We start from the raw sequence: 17,336 nt of genomic DNA, 5'->3' as shown, positions 1-17,336 counted from the left end.
CCCTCATCTCTCCCTACACCCCCACTCGACCTCTCCGCTCCGCCTGCACTAGAAGACTGGCTCTACCTCCACTACGCTCCCCTGCCTCCCGAGCCCGCTCCTTCTCCACCCTTGCTCCGCAGTGGTGGAACGACCTTCCTACAGATGTCAGGACTGCCCAGTCCCTGACCACATTCCGGCGCCTCCTTAAGACTCACCTCTTCAAACAGCACCTGTAGAACTCCTCTGTTGTATCCTGGGACACTATCACCCTTCATTTAAATATGCTTTATTTTGCTCTTATCTGCCCCCTATTTTACTGCATTTAATCCTGTACCTCAGAATATTGTAATCTCCCAAGTGTTTAATCTGTAGTATTTTGTACTTAATCATATCCTGATGTAACTATCACTACTTAATCATATCCTGATGTAACTTTCACTATTATCTGCTGTATTATTGAATTGTGGTTTGTCACACTTGAGAATTACTGTATTTCTTGTTCTTATTGTATGACTTATATTGTAACACTTGAATGTATTTGTATTTGCTTGCGATTGTAAGTCGCCCTGGATAAGGGCGTCTGCTAAGAAATAAATAATAATAATAAAAACAGCATTTTAATGACAAAGAGCAATTAATTTGACCTCCGAGAGACACACAGCAGATATTAATAGTGACCACAAGAGGGAGCCAGAGCACCACTGCTGTCCATAATGTAACAACACAGTAATAAGACTATTGAAATAGGCAGTAGCAGTTACCTCCCCAGTCAGCCCAGTTCTCCCATTGTTAACACAAGGCTCCTCACACCCAGTCATCTAAACATTCCAGTGTGGGTCTGTGTCTGGAGGAAGGAGCTGCTCACAGTGATGCATGCAGGGAAACACTGACTATAAAATCTCAACCTGCAACTTCCACCCCTGACACTTCTAGTATATTAGTTGTCTTACATTTGATTTCTATAAGAATCCAGACTGACGCAGATAGTCAAAGTAAACAGCTTTTATTTCCCTAATCAAATACAGCTCATCGCTTAGCTTGTGCCCTGCTTGTTGTGTTATCTGGTTTTACACTTTGAATTTGCACAGGGTGGGGCTAGCAGCAACACACAGTCTAAAAGCGCATCTACATTTACTCTATTACAGCTGCCTTGTGCCATTCTATGCAAAATAATTAACAGTAGCAGTTTGTTTCCTCCTTCAAAGGGTTTACCAGGAGAGCTGCTCTGTGATACAGCTGTAGCTCATAGCAATCGATGGAGCTGAATTCAGCATTCCTGGACTTCCAATAAGAGCATTTACACTGTGTCCTAAATTTGCATTGCGCATTTTACTTTGTAGTTTGGACATATCATTTTTTAATAGCTCTATTTATTTAAAAAAAGCTAAAAAAAACTAAAAAAAACAACAACAACACAGTGTTGAACATGAGCACTCAGATTCTGATCCAATCCGAAATTATGTCTTTCGTATTACAATGTGAGTGTGTGTCTCAGTCACTTCAATCATACAAAGAGCATTTCAAGAGGAGCGATAAAGTGGAGCGAAGCGATCAAAGAAAAGGCGCCAAGTTAGAAGCAAGAATTGTGTGAATCTTGGGCCCCAGCACCTTTCCAATTGTGCCTATTTGCTTGACAAGATTGGCCTAATTGCTTCTCCTAACTTGGATTTTTGCATTTGAGATCACCCCTTTAAACAGCTGTTTGTCGAACTTGTTTTTGTCATGGGATATATTTAATATAGGGAGGTAATCACTCCATAGTGGTTGGCTTTGTGCTAAGGGCGAGGTCGTTACACTAGTAAATTCCATTTAAGGATTTTTTCTGACTGTCTCCTCGGCTTGGGCAGCCACACTATTCAGCAGCACACTGCTGTGCTGAAATGCCAGGAAGCAAAATGGATAAAAGTTATTTTTATGCAGGAACATTATTTACATTTTCTTTTTTTTTTCTCTCCTATGTGAATTTGCTGGTGTGTAACCAGGGATCTTGACTGACTGAAACTCTTCCCACAATCAGAGCAGCAGTACGGTTTCTCTCCTGTGTGAACGCGCCGGTGTGAAACAAGGTGTCCCGACCGTCTGAAAGTCTTTCCACAGTCAGAGCAGCGGTATGGTTTCTCTCCTGTGTGAATACGCTGGTGTGCAGCAAAGGATGCCAAGTGACCGAAACTCTTCCCACAGTGAGAGCAGTGATACGGTTTCTCTCCTGTGTGAATGTGCCGGTGTACAGCAAAGGATGCTGAGTGACGGAAACTTTTCCCACAGTTAGAGCAGTGATACGGTTTCTCTCCTGAGTGAATTCGCTGGTGTGAAACAAGGTTTGCTAACGAACTGAAACTCTTCCCACAGTCAGAGCAATTAAACGTTTTTTCTCCTGTGTGAATCCGCTGATGTTTTCCAAGTTGTCCTGACTGACTGAAACTTTTACCACAGTCGGAGCAGTGATATGGCTTTACTCCTGTGTGAGTTCTCTGGTGTTTTACAAGGTCTGTTGAATCCCTGAAACTCTTCCCACAGTCAGAGCAGTAATATGGTTTCTCTCCTGTGTGAATTCGCTGGTGTGTTACAAGTTGTCCTGATCGACTGAAACTCTTCCCACAGTCAGTGCAGTGATACGGTCTCTCTCCAGTGTGTATTCGCTGATGTATTAATAGGTGTTCTGACCGACTGAAACTCTTCCCACAGTCAGAACAGTGATATGGTTTCTCTCCTTTGTGAGTTCGCTTATGCAATTCAAAATTTCCAGACCGACTGAAACTCTTCCCACAGTGAGAACAGCGATAAGGTTTCTCTCCTGTGTGAATTCGTTGGTGTTTTGAAAGGTCTCCTGAGTTCCTGAAACTCTTTCCACAGTCAGAGCAGCAATGCGGTTTCTCTCCTGTGTGAATTCGCTGGTGTGCTGTACGGTGTCCTGATGACTTGAACCTCTTTCCACAGTCAGAGCAGCGATAGGGTTTCTCTCCTGTGTGAATTCGCTGGTGTATCACAAGGTCTCCTGAGTGCCTGAAACTCTTTCCACAGTCAGAGCAGTGATACGGTTTCTCTCCTCTGGTATTTTTTAATTTCTCTCCCCTCAGTATTTTTAAATTCCTTAACTGGGTCCTTGCTTTAACTGCTGGACTGGAACCTGGAAAAAACAAACAGGAGAGAAAAATCAGAGACGGTTTTAAGTAAGAAATGCAGCAAATGTTCCTTCCTCATTATGTCGTTTCATGACCTTTTCTGGGTTAGGTAGTGTAGGTAACTGTAGTGTAGTCCGCACCAGGGAGGCTGCAAAACTGATTTGATTTCATCCATCTGAACGCATGAAGGAACCTTCTAACCTCTCTTTAACTGAACTTTAGAGGAATACTAAGGATGAGTGAGTATAAGTTTAATTTATTCATCACAGGAATAGTAACCTACTATACTGTTTTTTCTGGTGTTGTTGATTATTGTTTATTATTTGTCAAAAAGGGTTGCAATGGGTACCTATCTGTTATTAATACTAGCCCGATCAGCTAGATTAGGATAGGGAGATTGTAGGAGGTAACAGAGCTGTACATTTCTACGAGGAATCTGTGCACTCTGATTCTGGGGCCCTGTGCCGATCTCGGAAGGTTTGATCAGGAGAGTCAGCCTAGAACTTTTAGTCTTTTTCGAAAAACAGATTTAAGGGGTGGTGTAAAGTAGACAGAGATTGGGTATTTGAAATACTATACCAGAGTTGCCAGGTCCGCGGTTTTCCTTTAAAAAGACAGCCGCGGGAAATATTTAGGAGTCGCTGGTTGCTACTTTTTGGGCTACTTTCAAGAGGTCTCGTGGTTTTTTGGGCTAGTTTACTTTATACATATAAAAAAGAATAACTTTATTAAAAATGTATAAACTTTTGCAGCCTACCCGCCGCAGTGCACACAAACTATGTAAAACTTTGTTTCCCAATAAAATAACATATTGCGCATGACCACAACCACCACTGCGCATGACCATGCGAGTGAACAGGAGTGAGAGACGAATGATTGTGTTAATTGACAGTGAAAAGCAGCCATTTTAAGAAACAGGGTAGAAACATCGAAACCGCTAAAAAGCAGGAAAAATAAATAAGTAATCTAAATACTGAAAAAATACTGCAAAGACTGAGAAAGAAAAAGGGTTACAAGCATGGATTAGCCGTGTACCTGGCGATGACTCAAAAGCAGCGTGTAGGTACTGTAAATGTGAAGTGCGAGCGCATCACAGCGATCTGTTAGCTCACAGTAAGACAGAGAAACATATTAGAAATGCAGCTCCCTATTCAAATACAAGAAGCTTATTTGACACAGGATTTAAGAAACAAGTTGACAATTCCATTAAAATATGTGAGTTGAATCTGGCAGCCCATATTGCTTGCCTTTCCAGCATCCACACCGTAGATCATTTGGGATGCATAGTCAGGGAAGTTGTACAGAAGGATATTAGTCTTCATAGAACAAAATGCTCAGCACTTATAAAATGTGTCATCGGGCCCATTGTTCATCAGGAGATGCTTGAAGACATCGCCAAAGAGCCACACTCTCTAATTGTGGATGAAAGCACAGACATCAGTGCAAACAAGCAACTCTGTGTGGTGTTCAGGTACTTCAGCAGAAAACTTGAACGTATCGTGACATCATTTGCCGGGATTGTTAGCTTGCCAGCCGGTGATTCTCACAGCATTGCAACAGCCTTGTTCAAATTCTTAAAGGAAAACAAACGAAGTGGAAAGATGCATTGGTCTGGCAACAGACGGTTGCAATACAATGTGTGGGAAAAATAATTCGGTACTAACAAAGTTAAGGGAGGTGAATCCAAAAATTGTGTACATCAAGTGTGTTTGTCATTCACTGCAGCTCTGTGCATCAAAAGCAATGGACGTACTTCCTCGAAACATCGAGTACATGGTATCACAGACGTACTCGTGGTTTTCCCACAGCACTCAGCGTCAAAAGAAGTACCGCGATCTCTATGCCACCATTAATGTTGGAGAAGCCCCGCTGAAGATTTTGCAGCTTTCTGACACAAGATGGCTTGCAATTAGCCAGTGTGTTGATCGAGTGCTTTCTCAGTATGAAGAGCTAAAGTTGCACTTTCAGCTTACAAAGGACACTGAAAGGAATTACAATGCTGAACTGCTGTACCAGATGCATTCAGACCGCGTAAACAGAATGTATCTGTTTTTTTTTCAGCCCCTCGTCACTGAGGTCAACAGAATAAACAAGCTGGTTTTCCAACATGGTCATCTGTAATGGATTTTGACATAACGTCCGACAGAAACAGCTTGCCACTTTCAGCAGTGGACTTCGGGATCAAGTTCCAGTTAGAACTGTCAGAATCAAAGATCGAACCTCAGAAAGCAGAGGATATCAAACGCAGATGCAGAGATTACATGTTCGAGTTTCTGAAAGAGATCAAACAAAGATTGCCTCCTAATATCCAGCAACTTGAGTCACTTACCGTTCTCAGCCCAACTGTTGTACTCTGTTCCAAAAAGCCACAGCTCGCAAATTTATCATTTTTGCCACTTTACAATGGAGATCTTGGCAAACTCGAACAGCAATGGCGAGCTTTGAACAATGTACACTGGGAGCACACTGAAGACAGCCAAATTAAAGAGTTCTGGGTTGAAGTGGCTAAACACTCCGATGCAGCTGGTGATAAAGATTTCACTGAGCTTGGTCTTTTTGCCTTATCTCTTTTAGCCCTACCATTTAGCAATGCATCAGTGGAACGTGCTTTTTCACAAATGGCCCTAATCAAAACCAAACTAAGGACCCGCATGCAAGAGAAATTGTTGGAAAACATTCTTAGGGTCAGAGCATATATGCAGCGTAATAAGTGTTGCTGCAACCAATTTCAGCCATCCAAAGCAATGCTGTCACTGTTTACAGGCGACATATATGAAGCAAATAACGCAGAAGATGGTGCAGACTCAGAGGAGCTTTTTTGAAACTAATATATATATATATATATATATATATATAAAAGTAAAAATGTTTTATTTGGTACATACTTTTTTCTTTGTACATTTAAAATTGACTTGAGATACACCTGCGTGATGATAACAGCTGGCCCTTACACGAGGAGTTTGAAGGTAAGAGGTTAAAAATGTTTTTTTTATGTGTTATTTCAATGCATGGGGCATACTTTCAATTAACTTTTGTGTTTGCAAAAAAGAGCCAACAACTTGCCTTTTTTAATTTGTTAGGTGTATTTAATTGATGTGGATGTTTAATTGATTTAAATGATGTGATCATCTAATTAGATTGGTGGCATAACTTTAAAAGATTGAACTGTTTTCTTCTTTGGGAAACAGTAGCAGCATTGAAGGATAGGGCTACATGTTAATGGTAATAAGCTTGGTTTCAGTAAAAAAAAAACAAATGAGGCTAGTTTTGAAGTGATTTTGGGCTATAAACACTGTAGAAATCTGGCAACCCTGTACTATACAGAGTATAATGGTCCTGATCCCATTCTGGTTGCGAAGACCAGGGAGTCAAGTTGTTTATTGCTAATTTCCTGAGAGGGACTGTACATACAGTTAAGCTTGCCTATGCTGGGGGGTTCCCGAGTGGCACATCCAGTAAAGGCGCTCCACGTGAGTGCAAGATGCGCTCTATAGTCTGCAAGTCGCGAGTTTGAATCTAGGCTATTCCTTTGCCGATCGAGGACAGGAGCTTCCAAGGGGCGGCGCACAATTGGCCGAGCGTCGCCCGGGGGGAGGGAGGGCTTAGGTCGGACAGGGTGTCTCGGCTCACCGCGCACCAGTGACCCCTGTATTCTGGCCGGGCGCCTGCGGGCTTGCCTGTAAGCTGACCGAGAGCTGCGTTGTCCTCCGACGCTGTAGCTCTTGGGTGGCTGCATGGTGAGTCTGCAGTGTGAAAAAAAGCGGTCGGCTTGACGGCACATGCTTCGGAGGACAGCGTGTGTTCATCTTCAACCTCCCGAGTCAGCGCAGGGGTGGTAGCGGTGAGCCAAGCATAATAAAATAATTGGCCATTCCAAATTGGGAGAAAATAATAAATTACTGGCAACGACTAAGTTTATAAAAAAAATAAAAAAAGCTTGCCTATGTTGAGAGTAATTGAACATGCAAATGGGAAAGGCTAGCCTAGGTTGCAAGAGAACCCAGAGAGTCATTTGTTAGATTGGGTTGCAGGAGAAACCAGAGAGCAGTTGAATGCACAATAAGCTTGTCAAGGTTACAGGAGTTTTCTGGGAGTAATTGTGTGTACGATAACCTTGTTTGTTGATTGTAAATGAGAGAGTAATTGGAAATAAACTCATTGATTATATGTTGATTCACAAATCTGCTGTATAAAAATAGAATAAATGAATAAGAGTGATTGAATATTAACTCCAATATATCGGAGGACAAACCCGCCGATTAGCAATAAAGATCATTTTAAATCTGTGTATTAGAAATAAATGAATAAGAGTGATTGAATATTAAGTCTAGTATATTGGCGGGGGGGGTAAGCCTGCCGATTCGGAATAAAGTCATATTCCCCAATAGATGTCATATTAACCCTGTAGACCCCAGATTAAATACAGAACCCTCCTGTAGATTCCTGAGAATTTTGACCAACAGTGGCGATTCCACCTAAGTTTGATTCAAATAAACATAACTAAAAAAAACAAGTACAATGTATAATTACAGGTTTTATTAATTCTAACAGGACAAATTATTCTTTGAAACAACACCAGCCTTGACAGTTTGTGCAAAGCAGACAGCAGAGTGAAGAGATGGGTAAGACGAAAGGGCTTCCGGGTCGCGTCCGCCACTGAAAAGAAAGGAGACGAGAATAAAGGAGGGGCTTCTGTTCCATTAGCCAGTAAAATGAGAAGAGGCGGAAAAGAAGGCGGGGCAGAAGAAGGCAGCTGCCATCCTGTTGGTCAGGAAAGAAGGAGCTCTCAGCGTAGCAGTCTAAAGGGGAGGAGCTACCGCCAGCCAAGTTACCAGAGAAGGAGGCGGAGCTCTCAGCCCAGCATTCTCAGGGGGAGGAGCTACCGCCAGCCCAGGAAGGGGGAATGGCAGTCATGTCAACCAGAGGGGGCGGAGCTATGGTTCCCACGGGGAGAGAAAGTGAGCCTGTCCGAGCGTCTGGAGCCGACAGCACCCGTGCCTGAGTGGCCGTTTGCCCCAGCAGCAGGAGAGGAGTGGCTGTTGTCACCACTAGCAGCAGTGTGGCCACTGCCACCACCACCACCGCCAGAGCGGGCGTTGCTGACCCTATGCCCTGCACTGCAGCCAGATGGGTTAGTGCTGCTACATGGGGACATGGGGCTTAAGGGAAAATGTGGTGGTTAAACGTGCGCCTTCTAACAGAAGCAGGGTCAGGGTTGGCTGGACTCTAACTTTCCCACCCTCCCGCCCAGAGGTTAAACGTTATTAGGAGGGAAGGAAGGTAGCCTTTTCTGTTGGAATGGCTTTTGTGAAAGTGGGAGGAATATGATCAGGCTGTTGTCAAATGATTGGGCTTTTAAAAGAGAACCGAGTGCCAGTCAGTGCCAAAGTCATAGTCTTCAAAGTCAAGTGTCAAAATGCTTGAGTGATGTTATGGGAAACATATAAAAGTTCAAAATGTATGTGAATTGTTTTTGAAAAAAAAAAAAAAAGTACCAGAAAACTCTGACTATTCAAAAAGGTCGCTGTAAGAGATAGCCGTCTCTTTTAAAGAAGAACATAACATTAAGTTTCATATTGCACACACTATAGCTTCTAGAGGGAGAGTGAATTAGAGGACTGGGAATGTTAATCAAATCTCTTAACTGTTTCATCGATTTTTACCTACATAATTGGGTACAATTTGGTTTCGACAAACAAACCTACAATAAATTGAACTGTGTTTGGGATCTCAAGCTGTGTTGTACGGACTGTGTGAGAATGGAGAGAAAGATGTCCAGCTGCATTCTGGGACTACAGGCTCTCACCACACAGACACACACACACACACTCATTTCAATGCCCACTTTTTAAATAATATACTTTGAATACTTAGAAGTGATTAGGAAGAAAATAACATGAATTTGGTGATTGATTTTGCATAGAATTAATTAACACATAAAGCATTTTGTTGTAAGAATCATTTAAATTGTTTATTTCTTACTTTTGATAAACACTGAAAGACCTTGGCTGTTAACTCAATCTGGTAGTTATGGACATGTTCATTAAATTACATTGAAGTTTTACCCAATTAGCCAAATTTGATAAATTACTGTGGATGGTCTTTAGGAGCAGATCCATTACGATGTTTATCTACCAGTTCCATTGAGAAAGATCCATGAGAATAAATGCAATTCATATTACAAAAATTAAAAGTAATCTGAACATTTTAAAAGTAAGACACATTGACATTGTAATAAGAAAACAAGTTTTACTTTAGCCATTAACTAATTAATGGCTTGTAGACTGAGATTATGGAAAAGCTAATGATTAAAAACTTTTTACAAAAGGGGCCTTGGGCAGCAAATTGGACGGGACCACGTGAAATTATAGACACATGTGGTGAGGGGAATATGATGGTTTGTAAAAACAAGGAAACAGCCGACATATAAATGGTTTCATGTGGATTAGTGCAAATTGTTTAAAGGCTGATATTGTCTAGAATACATTCTAAATTAAAGTCTTAGACCTATATTTCAATGGGGAGGTTGGGGCAAAAGTCATGCAATATATATTTAAGGTTTTCAAATATTAACAAAGAATAAATCCTTCACTTGATTTTTCATTTCAGAAGCTGCTGTTCTGTGTGCATTGGTGAGCCTGCTAGCAGTCACTGAAATGCACCCTTGGCCAGATCCCTGTGTTCCCTCAATGAGAGATAAACAAGCCGATTACTGCTTTGCTATGAACTAAGATCTGGTGGAAGCAGTGATTAACAAACAAGGAGAACTCCACAGTGATGTTAACAGAGGGGAAGCGAGAACCCGCAATTGATACAGGCAGTACCTCCAGAACAAAATACTGATGAACAAAAACGCATAAAACCTACTGCTTTGCCAAAGATTGGAGATGTCAAATCTCTAAAGAAAGAGGAACATGGAGGCTGGGTAATGACTTCATTCAAAGATTGGAGATGTCAAATCCCTAAAGAAAGACGAATATGGAGGCTGGCTAATGACTTCATTCAATATCCATTGTTGTGGAAAAATTTGTAATGGGGGTGTGGGGGGAAATCGGACATTCCCTTTAAGGAGTTGCGAATTCATCCCTTCAATGCAAAACACACTGGAACTTACTGGTTGCAATATACCACACAATAAACTTGGACCACTCTCAATGTGTTTCAGCTTTCATTTCTGAAACAAAAACCCATTATTATTGCCACGACCACGACCAAAACCACTGATACCACATAGTCCACAGACTACTCCAGGATCCGCAAACAGACTTGTGTTTACTCGTTTCAAAAAGACTACTGTTGAAAATGTTCAAATAATCAATGCTGACTGTGCTTATTAATGTTGATAGGAAAAATATGCTAGAAATGTATTGTTTAAACGGCATTAGGGCTAACTCGAAAGTTATCCAGGGTGCCGTTTCCCAAAAGTAACTCGACCATCGTAACAGCAACGTGTCAAATCTGATGTGTTTCCCAAACACCGTCGTTAGTCAAGTAGCTCATGAATAGCATTGTGGGTTCACGAGTGGTCTGGGGTAATTGCGAGGAGACTTTGTGAACACACAAGGGCTGCGGAGCACCACTTGAAGTGTGTGTGTTGAGGGCATCAAACATATACATTCTGGTTTAAGTTTAATAATTCTTGCTTTGAACAGTATATCGCGATGCTTTGTGTTGAATTTATTGCATTTATAACAAATAAAAAGGGTAATTTTATTAAGAATAAAAAAAGACCAGTATTTAATTGTATCGTTTTGAAGCCAGGTTACCTTCAATTGCAATGCGTAAAATAAAGACGCATTGTATGAGGGCAGAAGTCCTAAGTTTAGTAATACAAAGTGTACATAAGATCATGATTTAAATGGAAATTGAAATAATATGTGGAAGATGCTGTTATCACAATACATAATGGTTTCTCCCCGTGACCCTGTAAAGGATTAAGCGGTTATGGAAATGGTTACTTGGATATACTGAACGGAGACATCATCACCAGGAGCCATAAGAAAAAAAAAAAAAAAACTATTATTATCATTGCGCTGTAAGCCTAACCTACCTGCATTCTATATCTGGGATGGATTGAACTTATTATTACCAGTATTAGGCCTATTATTGCATTACTTATCTTTATTAATAGACAACATTGATCTATTTTTATAAACAAAAGTGCTAGTAGTTTCTATCTTTAATTTACTTATTTGTATAACTAGAGCTTGTTTTTACTGTACCGTCAGTTCAGGAGAGTCCAGTTAAGAAGAGAAAGATTGAGTTTGGCACGGTTGTTTTGTATCCCTTTTCACTGTAATAAACCCTCCATGCTTGATTCAAGTGGCCTGTTTGCATTTATATAACCCATGCCTGGTTGGCTAATCTTTTTAAACCCTTACAATATTACAGTATATTAACAATACAAATTTGTATCTCTGCTTGTTCATTTTCCAAAGTTTCCTCGTCTATATAATCGCCAGGTCTCAAATAAATTGGCAGTCTCCAATAGGCGCTGGTCTGCTCGTGAGTTTTGTAAATAAATGCCTGGCCGTTTAATAGAAGTTTCACGGTATGTGTTAATGTCCATTTAACTGCTGTTAAATACTTTTGTACATGTCCGGCTACAGAGATTAGCACTGTCTCTCAGAGCCGGCCTTAGGGCAAGGCAAGCAAGGTGACCGCCTAGGAGGGCCCCACCCCCAAATTGTGTATATGACGTCTTGAAATGAATCCCGATTCAGACTCTTCACAATAATCACCTCCAAAATATATTGATTTCTGCTGACCAATTTACTGTATGCACAGACTGACAAAGTGGATGTATTTCCTCATGTGTGTACTTGTTCTGCCATAACGCCATAACGGCCCTTTTATTGAAGGATGGGTCCTGATCATGACATGCTTTTATTAATTAGTAAAAGAAAATACTTTAAAAAAAAAAAAAAAAAAAACTCAAGCAAAAAAGTAAACCTACAAAAAGGACCCTTCAGTACGGCATTCACACAGCGATATTACAGGCTCAGCTGCAATCTGGCAGCATACCTCCATTTACATAGAAGGCAGATCATGCAGTGTTAAAACATGCTGCCGGTGTGTCACACTTCAAAAGAATATACTGTATGCTGCACACATTAAATAGGGATTCGTTTTTTAAAAAAACAAAAACATTCTGTTCTTCAAATCTGCAAGAGCACAAAACATAAAGTCTACCGGTAACTCACATTTCAGTATGTTGCTTAGACAAGTTAAACTGATAGTTTGTTTCAAACTTTTTGTGCCAAGTAATCATACACATAAAACAGTAGGCTACAGTATTTTAATTAAAGAATAAACCATTTTAGCCAGAACTCTAACTTATTCTAATAAATTAAACTTTGTTTTATAATATAAAGCAGAAATGCTGTTAACATATGGCATTTTTAACAGTATTTGTGTTTTTATCATTTATATTCTGAGGTGAAATTAAATATTTAAGCAATTTATTACCCAACCTGTGACATAAAATATACAATATTGTAGCCTACGCTGGTCAGACAGTTGGTTTCGAACTTCAGCCCCGTGTCATCAGCTGCAGATGTGGGCAGGACCAGATTTCAGAACACGAAAAAATAAGGGGAGTTTTAGGACTGTACCAGTAACATCTATTACACACATTATAGGGTGTTACATACTGTCCTATATAAAATGTGGTGTCTGTTCACACTGAGAAAAATCTGCTTCACACCGGCACTGTGCCTCCACTGAACCACCTTGAGAGTGTCGCTGCATTTACCAGCATTTCCCATTGACACTGAAAGTGATTCCGCATCAGTGCCGCCACAGACACGGTGATTTGCTTCAGTGTAGACAAGTATGCGAAATGAACCTGGATGCTAATGTGGAGCCCTGCTATCTGTTCTCAGCCTCTCAGTCACATTGTGGCCATCACTCAGTGTAGAATGACAATGTCACAGCTAGTCAGTCACTCACCTGCTGGACTGCACTCTGAATGTGAGCTCTCGTCGTCCTGTCCACCTCCTTGCGTGCTGTTGGGAGAGCCTTCCTCTCCAGAGCCTTGCTTTCTCACATAGATTCTCACCAGCACCACGCTACACTCCCGCAGGTGTACCGGACCCAGCTCAGTGGGGGCTGCTTTCAAGTCTTCGGATTCTTCCTTCCCTGGTTTCAAGAGTACCTCCTCTTTCAGGGGCTCCAGTTTAATACGCACCATTTCCAGCACCTCTTCTTTCATAGGAACTGGTTCTTCTGTCTGGGAGATCTCCAGTTCGTTGCGCTCAGCTTTAATTCCAGACAACACTGGCTTGATGCTGTCACAGGGCGTCTCACAGAGCTCCTGTTTAATGGGGAGGGAAGCCAGTCCAGTGAACTCCAGTCTAATTGGGACCAGTTCAAGTTTAGGGAACTCCTCTTTAATCGGGACAGATTCCATCTTCACATTGTCCAAGGCATCAAACGTGGTTCTGCTTGGTAACTGTCAGAAAACAAAAGAAAAAAAGATTAAGGGCTGGTTTCATATCTGATTAGCACTAATCACCGTGTTTGTGGCGGCACTGATGCGGAATCACTTTCAGTGTCAATGGGACATGCTGGTAAAATGCAGAGACTCTTTATTCTGTCACTGACCCGTCTCTCGAGGTGGTTCAGTGGCGGCACAGTACCGGTTCTGAAGCAGATGTTTCTCAGTGTAAACTGCAATGCCACAACAGACACTGCATTTTACACAGAACAGTACGTAACACCCTATTATATTTGTAATGGACATTAATGGTACAGTCCTAAAAAAACATTTTTTTGTGTTTTGAAATAGGGTTCAACCCATCTGCAGCAGGGAGCCGAAGTTCAAAACAAACAAACTGCAGTGTACAAAAATGAGGGTCGATAGAATAAAAGAAGTCATTTTTAAATTACTAAATGATGCTTTAATCATGTCAGACTTTGTGTAGATCAGCTTATTTAAAAAATGGATTGATTTGATCGATTGCTCAAAGTAGGTGTTAATCCCCAGGGATCCTAGAAATCTGTTTATAACAGAATACTGTGGAAAAATGCGCAATTTGCATTTTGGCAGAGAATTTGTATTTTTTACATTTTGTGAAGAATGCAAAGAACATCTATGAACCCCACCAACTGAATGAGTTGTAAATGTTTTAATGTAAGCACCAGTGACACTTCTGCAATGTGCACATCATCACCCTGTTGTGTTTGATCAACCGCTACACCTACACTCTACAAGAAGCCTGGGAAAGTACTGGATGCACTTCATTCATCCCGTGGGGATAAAATAAAATAAGGGTTTTGGAGGTTGCCTGTGCTTTGAAGTTTCGGTTAGGATTGTTAGGATTATGGTGAATTATAAAAAAAAAAAAATCATGTGATGAACGAATAGCAACTGCCCACCAGCATCGAGTATGTGAGACCTCAGCCCCCCTCAGGCAAAGTCAGCATTTTAAAAGGGGGCTCAACCCCCTCTGTGTTTTGAGACATGTCAGGGCATCCCTGCTGATCACAAATGAAAAGAAAAATGGTTTCACATTACTAGCGTGAAATACATTGAAAGCACTTAGATCAAAATACCTATACAGTTTGTATACACAGCAATGCAGTCGAATACGTTTGCCTAGAGATTTATTGGTAGAGAACTTCTGACAGATATATCTTATAGTCAGTCTGACATACATAACCAACCCATAAATAATTCTTTAAAAAAGAAAATCTTATAACTGCTGTGACTACATTTTCACCATTCTGGTTGTGGTCACGTTCATGGGTTCTTTGTTAAAGATCACTTAACTCTGTTATTTTACGGTCAAAACTACAGATATATATCTATAGATAGATCTAGAGCTACAATCAGCAGAGTTCAAGTGAGATTTGGGTCCATCATCTTGGGTGATGATAAGAACACGAGAGAGTACACATAGTTCTATATATGTCTCTGGAGGGGTTCCAGTTTAGTAATACACACCATTTCCAGCACCTCTTCATTCACAGGAAGGGGTTCTTCTGTCTGGGAGATCTCCAATTCATTGCGCTCAGCTTTAATCCCAGACACCTCCGACTTGATGCTGTCAGATGGCATCTCACAGAGCTTCTGTTTAATGGGGAGGGAAGACAGTCCAGAGAACTCCAGTCTAATGGGGACCAGTTCAAGTTTAGGGAGCTCCTCTTTAATCGGGACTGATTCCATCTTTAAACTGTCCACAGTATCAAATGGGGTTCTGCTCGGTAGCTGCCAAAAATAAAAAAAAAGAAAGATTATAAGTCCTGTCAAAGAGGTTTAAGTGGGGGCTCCTGACAGGCACACCCAGTAAAAGCGCTCGCCCGAGTGCAGTGGATTTGTATTTCACTTTCAGACTCCAGAATTTAAGGTGGACTTAAAAATACCAGAATTATTCTGATCTGACTCTTAAGGTGGATTTCACTTTTAAATCGCCACAAAACATGAAGATGTTTAATTTAAATTACTGATTGCGCGTGCGTCTATTCAAAAACACTCCTGCAAATTCGGCGATTTTTCGGTTTAACCCTGAAGCAGAAATCGTGTTAACCATTGACATACACACACAAACACACACACACACACACACACATATTAAACATGGATTACATTGTCAACGTGTAGTTTATACTAACGTTTCAGAAAATGCGCAAACATTTGACTACATGATGTATTCACACACAAACAGGAAACAGGCTGCTCTCGTACAAGCAGTGTTATAAATTATGGGGTTTCCACAAACGATTAGACTCACACTGTGTATTACTTCTAAATGAACACACTTTATTGAAAATCACACATCCGGTACCACGAACTCAGCTCTTCCCAGAATCCCGCTCTCCAACATCTTCCTACCAGACCCCATCTCCCTGTAACAAAGGTTCCCACCGAGTAAGCGCTACAATTCATTGAATCACCAGACTGTTACATTTGCTTAGTTGCAGGTTAGTATTATTACGAAAGCACACAATTACTTTAATTGCTTGTTCTTATATCACTGACCAATATAAATCCAGGATTTTATGAAATTGTTAACAACTCACCCGCTACTAATCTTCAAAACTCAAACCCGCCGCAAATCTTGCGCTTTAAAATGATGCGTCCGGTTCAGTTGAGTTTTTGGAAACGAAGCTTGTTCTGTGGGCAGAATGAATGCTTTGCTTCTGATTGGTTACTTGCGAGTCTAAAATGTTTAATGGAACATTTGATTGGCCAGATTATGTGACAAAAAGCTGGTGGGGAAAGACTGGGAAAAATTTAGGTGAGTCTGACTTTGCGGTTAGAACTACCCACTGAAATGCATAGAATTATATAAAATATTGTATAGAAGAACAGAGGCTGTATCAAACTACCGATATATATATATATATATTTTTTAATTTTGCAAGATTCGTACATATACCATATTTTAATACCAGTGTTTCCAAAGATGGTTTATTCAAGTTTTTCATGGCAATGCAGTGTTGGTGATACAGAATGAGACTTGAGTTTAAAATATGTCTGCCTTGAGCAAGTGCAGGTCTGTGTCCATCCTGACCGAATCATCTGTCGAGCATAAACAAATAACCACTAAACCTACTGCTGCCCCTCGTCAGCGGAGTCCAATGACACATCTAGCCCTTTATCATTCATTACACAATACAACTGAGATCGGCTGTTTTAATAACGGTGTGTGGATTTCATTTCTGCTTCTTTACGTGTTTGTTTTCCCTTCAGTATAATGTTTGCTTTTCAGGGTGTGCGTGTGCGTGTGTGTGTGTGTGCGTGTGTGTGTGTGTGTGTGTGTGTGTGTGTCGTTTTATGGCCGTGCATATGCGTTTCTTATTTTTTATTTGTTCTTACCCCGTGGTTAGTTTTGGTGTCGTTTAAATTTGGTATTTAGGCTACTGAAAGAACAATACAGACGATAATCTTGTAAGTTTGTCCGACCACCCGCAATTATCGAAATAAATAAAGTAATATGTAAATATTGGAATGAATAAATAAATACGTATGGGAATAAATACATTTATGTCGATATTTATGTATTTATTCATTCATTCATTCATTCATTTTAAGCAATGCTTTTTTTTCTCGTGTAGCACTATTCCGGTATTAGTTACTATGAAACATACTAAACCACCACAGCTTTTCGCTTACGGCCATACCACCTTGAGAACGCCCGATCTCGTCTGATCTCGAAAACTAAGCAAGGTTGGGCCTGGTTAGTACTTGGATGGGAGACCCCCTGGGAATACCAGGTGCTGTAAGCT

At 40.8% G+C, this 17,336-nt stretch overlaps 1 protein-coding gene and 1 non-coding gene across 5 annotated transcripts; one reads left to right on the top strand and one right to left on the bottom strand.

Moving 5' to 3' along the window:
* Positions 1–598: 598 nt before the first annotated feature.
* Positions 599–16,225, bottom strand: LOC131705304 (zinc finger protein ZFP2-like). Of its 4 annotated transcripts, none has more exons than XM_059007718.1 (4): positions 16,128–16,225; positions 15,052–15,315; positions 13,056–13,557; positions 599–3,109 (listed from the first exon to the last, which is right to left on the bottom strand). In XM_059007718.1, the coding sequence occupies exons 2-4, from the start codon at positions 15,271–15,273 to the stop codon at positions 1,908–1,910; spliced, it is 1,926 nt and encodes a 641-aa protein (XP_058863701.1). In that variant the 5' UTR covers positions 15,274–15,315; positions 16,128–16,225; the 3' UTR covers positions 599–1,907. The 4 variants fall into 4 exon arrangements, with proteins under 4 accessions (XP_058863701.1, XP_058863699.1, XP_058863700.1 ...); XM_059007716.1 differs by lacking the exon at positions 16,128–16,225 and adding an exon at positions 15,839–16,027; XM_059007717.1 differs by lacking the exon at positions 16,128–16,225 and adding an exon at positions 15,867–16,027.
* Positions 16,226–17,217: 992 nt separating this feature from the next.
* Positions 17,218–17,336, top strand: LOC117395681 (5S ribosomal RNA). The gene has a single exon (XR_004543613.2). It is a non-coding gene; the product is annotated as a 5S ribosomal RNA (ribosomal RNA).

This window comes from Acipenser ruthenus, chromosome 35 (assembly GCF_902713425.1).
Source record: "Acipenser ruthenus chromosome 35, fAciRut3.2 maternal haplotype, whole genome shotgun sequence".
Classification (NCBI taxonomy): domain Eukaryota; kingdom Metazoa; phylum Chordata; class Actinopteri; order Acipenseriformes; family Acipenseridae; genus Acipenser; species Acipenser ruthenus.
Note: the sequence above shows the minus strand (reverse complement) of the source record. Positions and strands in the feature narration are given on the sequence as shown.

Bases quoted from the DNA above. Each gene is read 5' to 3' on its own strand.
- LOC131705304 (XM_059007718.1), bottom strand. From the start codon at position 15,273: ATGGAATCAGTCCCGATTAAAGAGGAGCTCCCTAAACTTGAACTGGTC. The intron at 13,558-15,051 runs GTGTGTATTACT...GTTTTCTGACAG, and splicing joins ATGAAGAGGTGCTGGAAATG to TTACCAAGCAGAACCACGTT. The intron at 3,110-13,055 runs GTGAGTGACTGA...TGTTTTTTCCAG, and splicing joins TTCAGAGTGCAGTCCAGCAG to GTTCCAGTCCAGCAGTTAAA.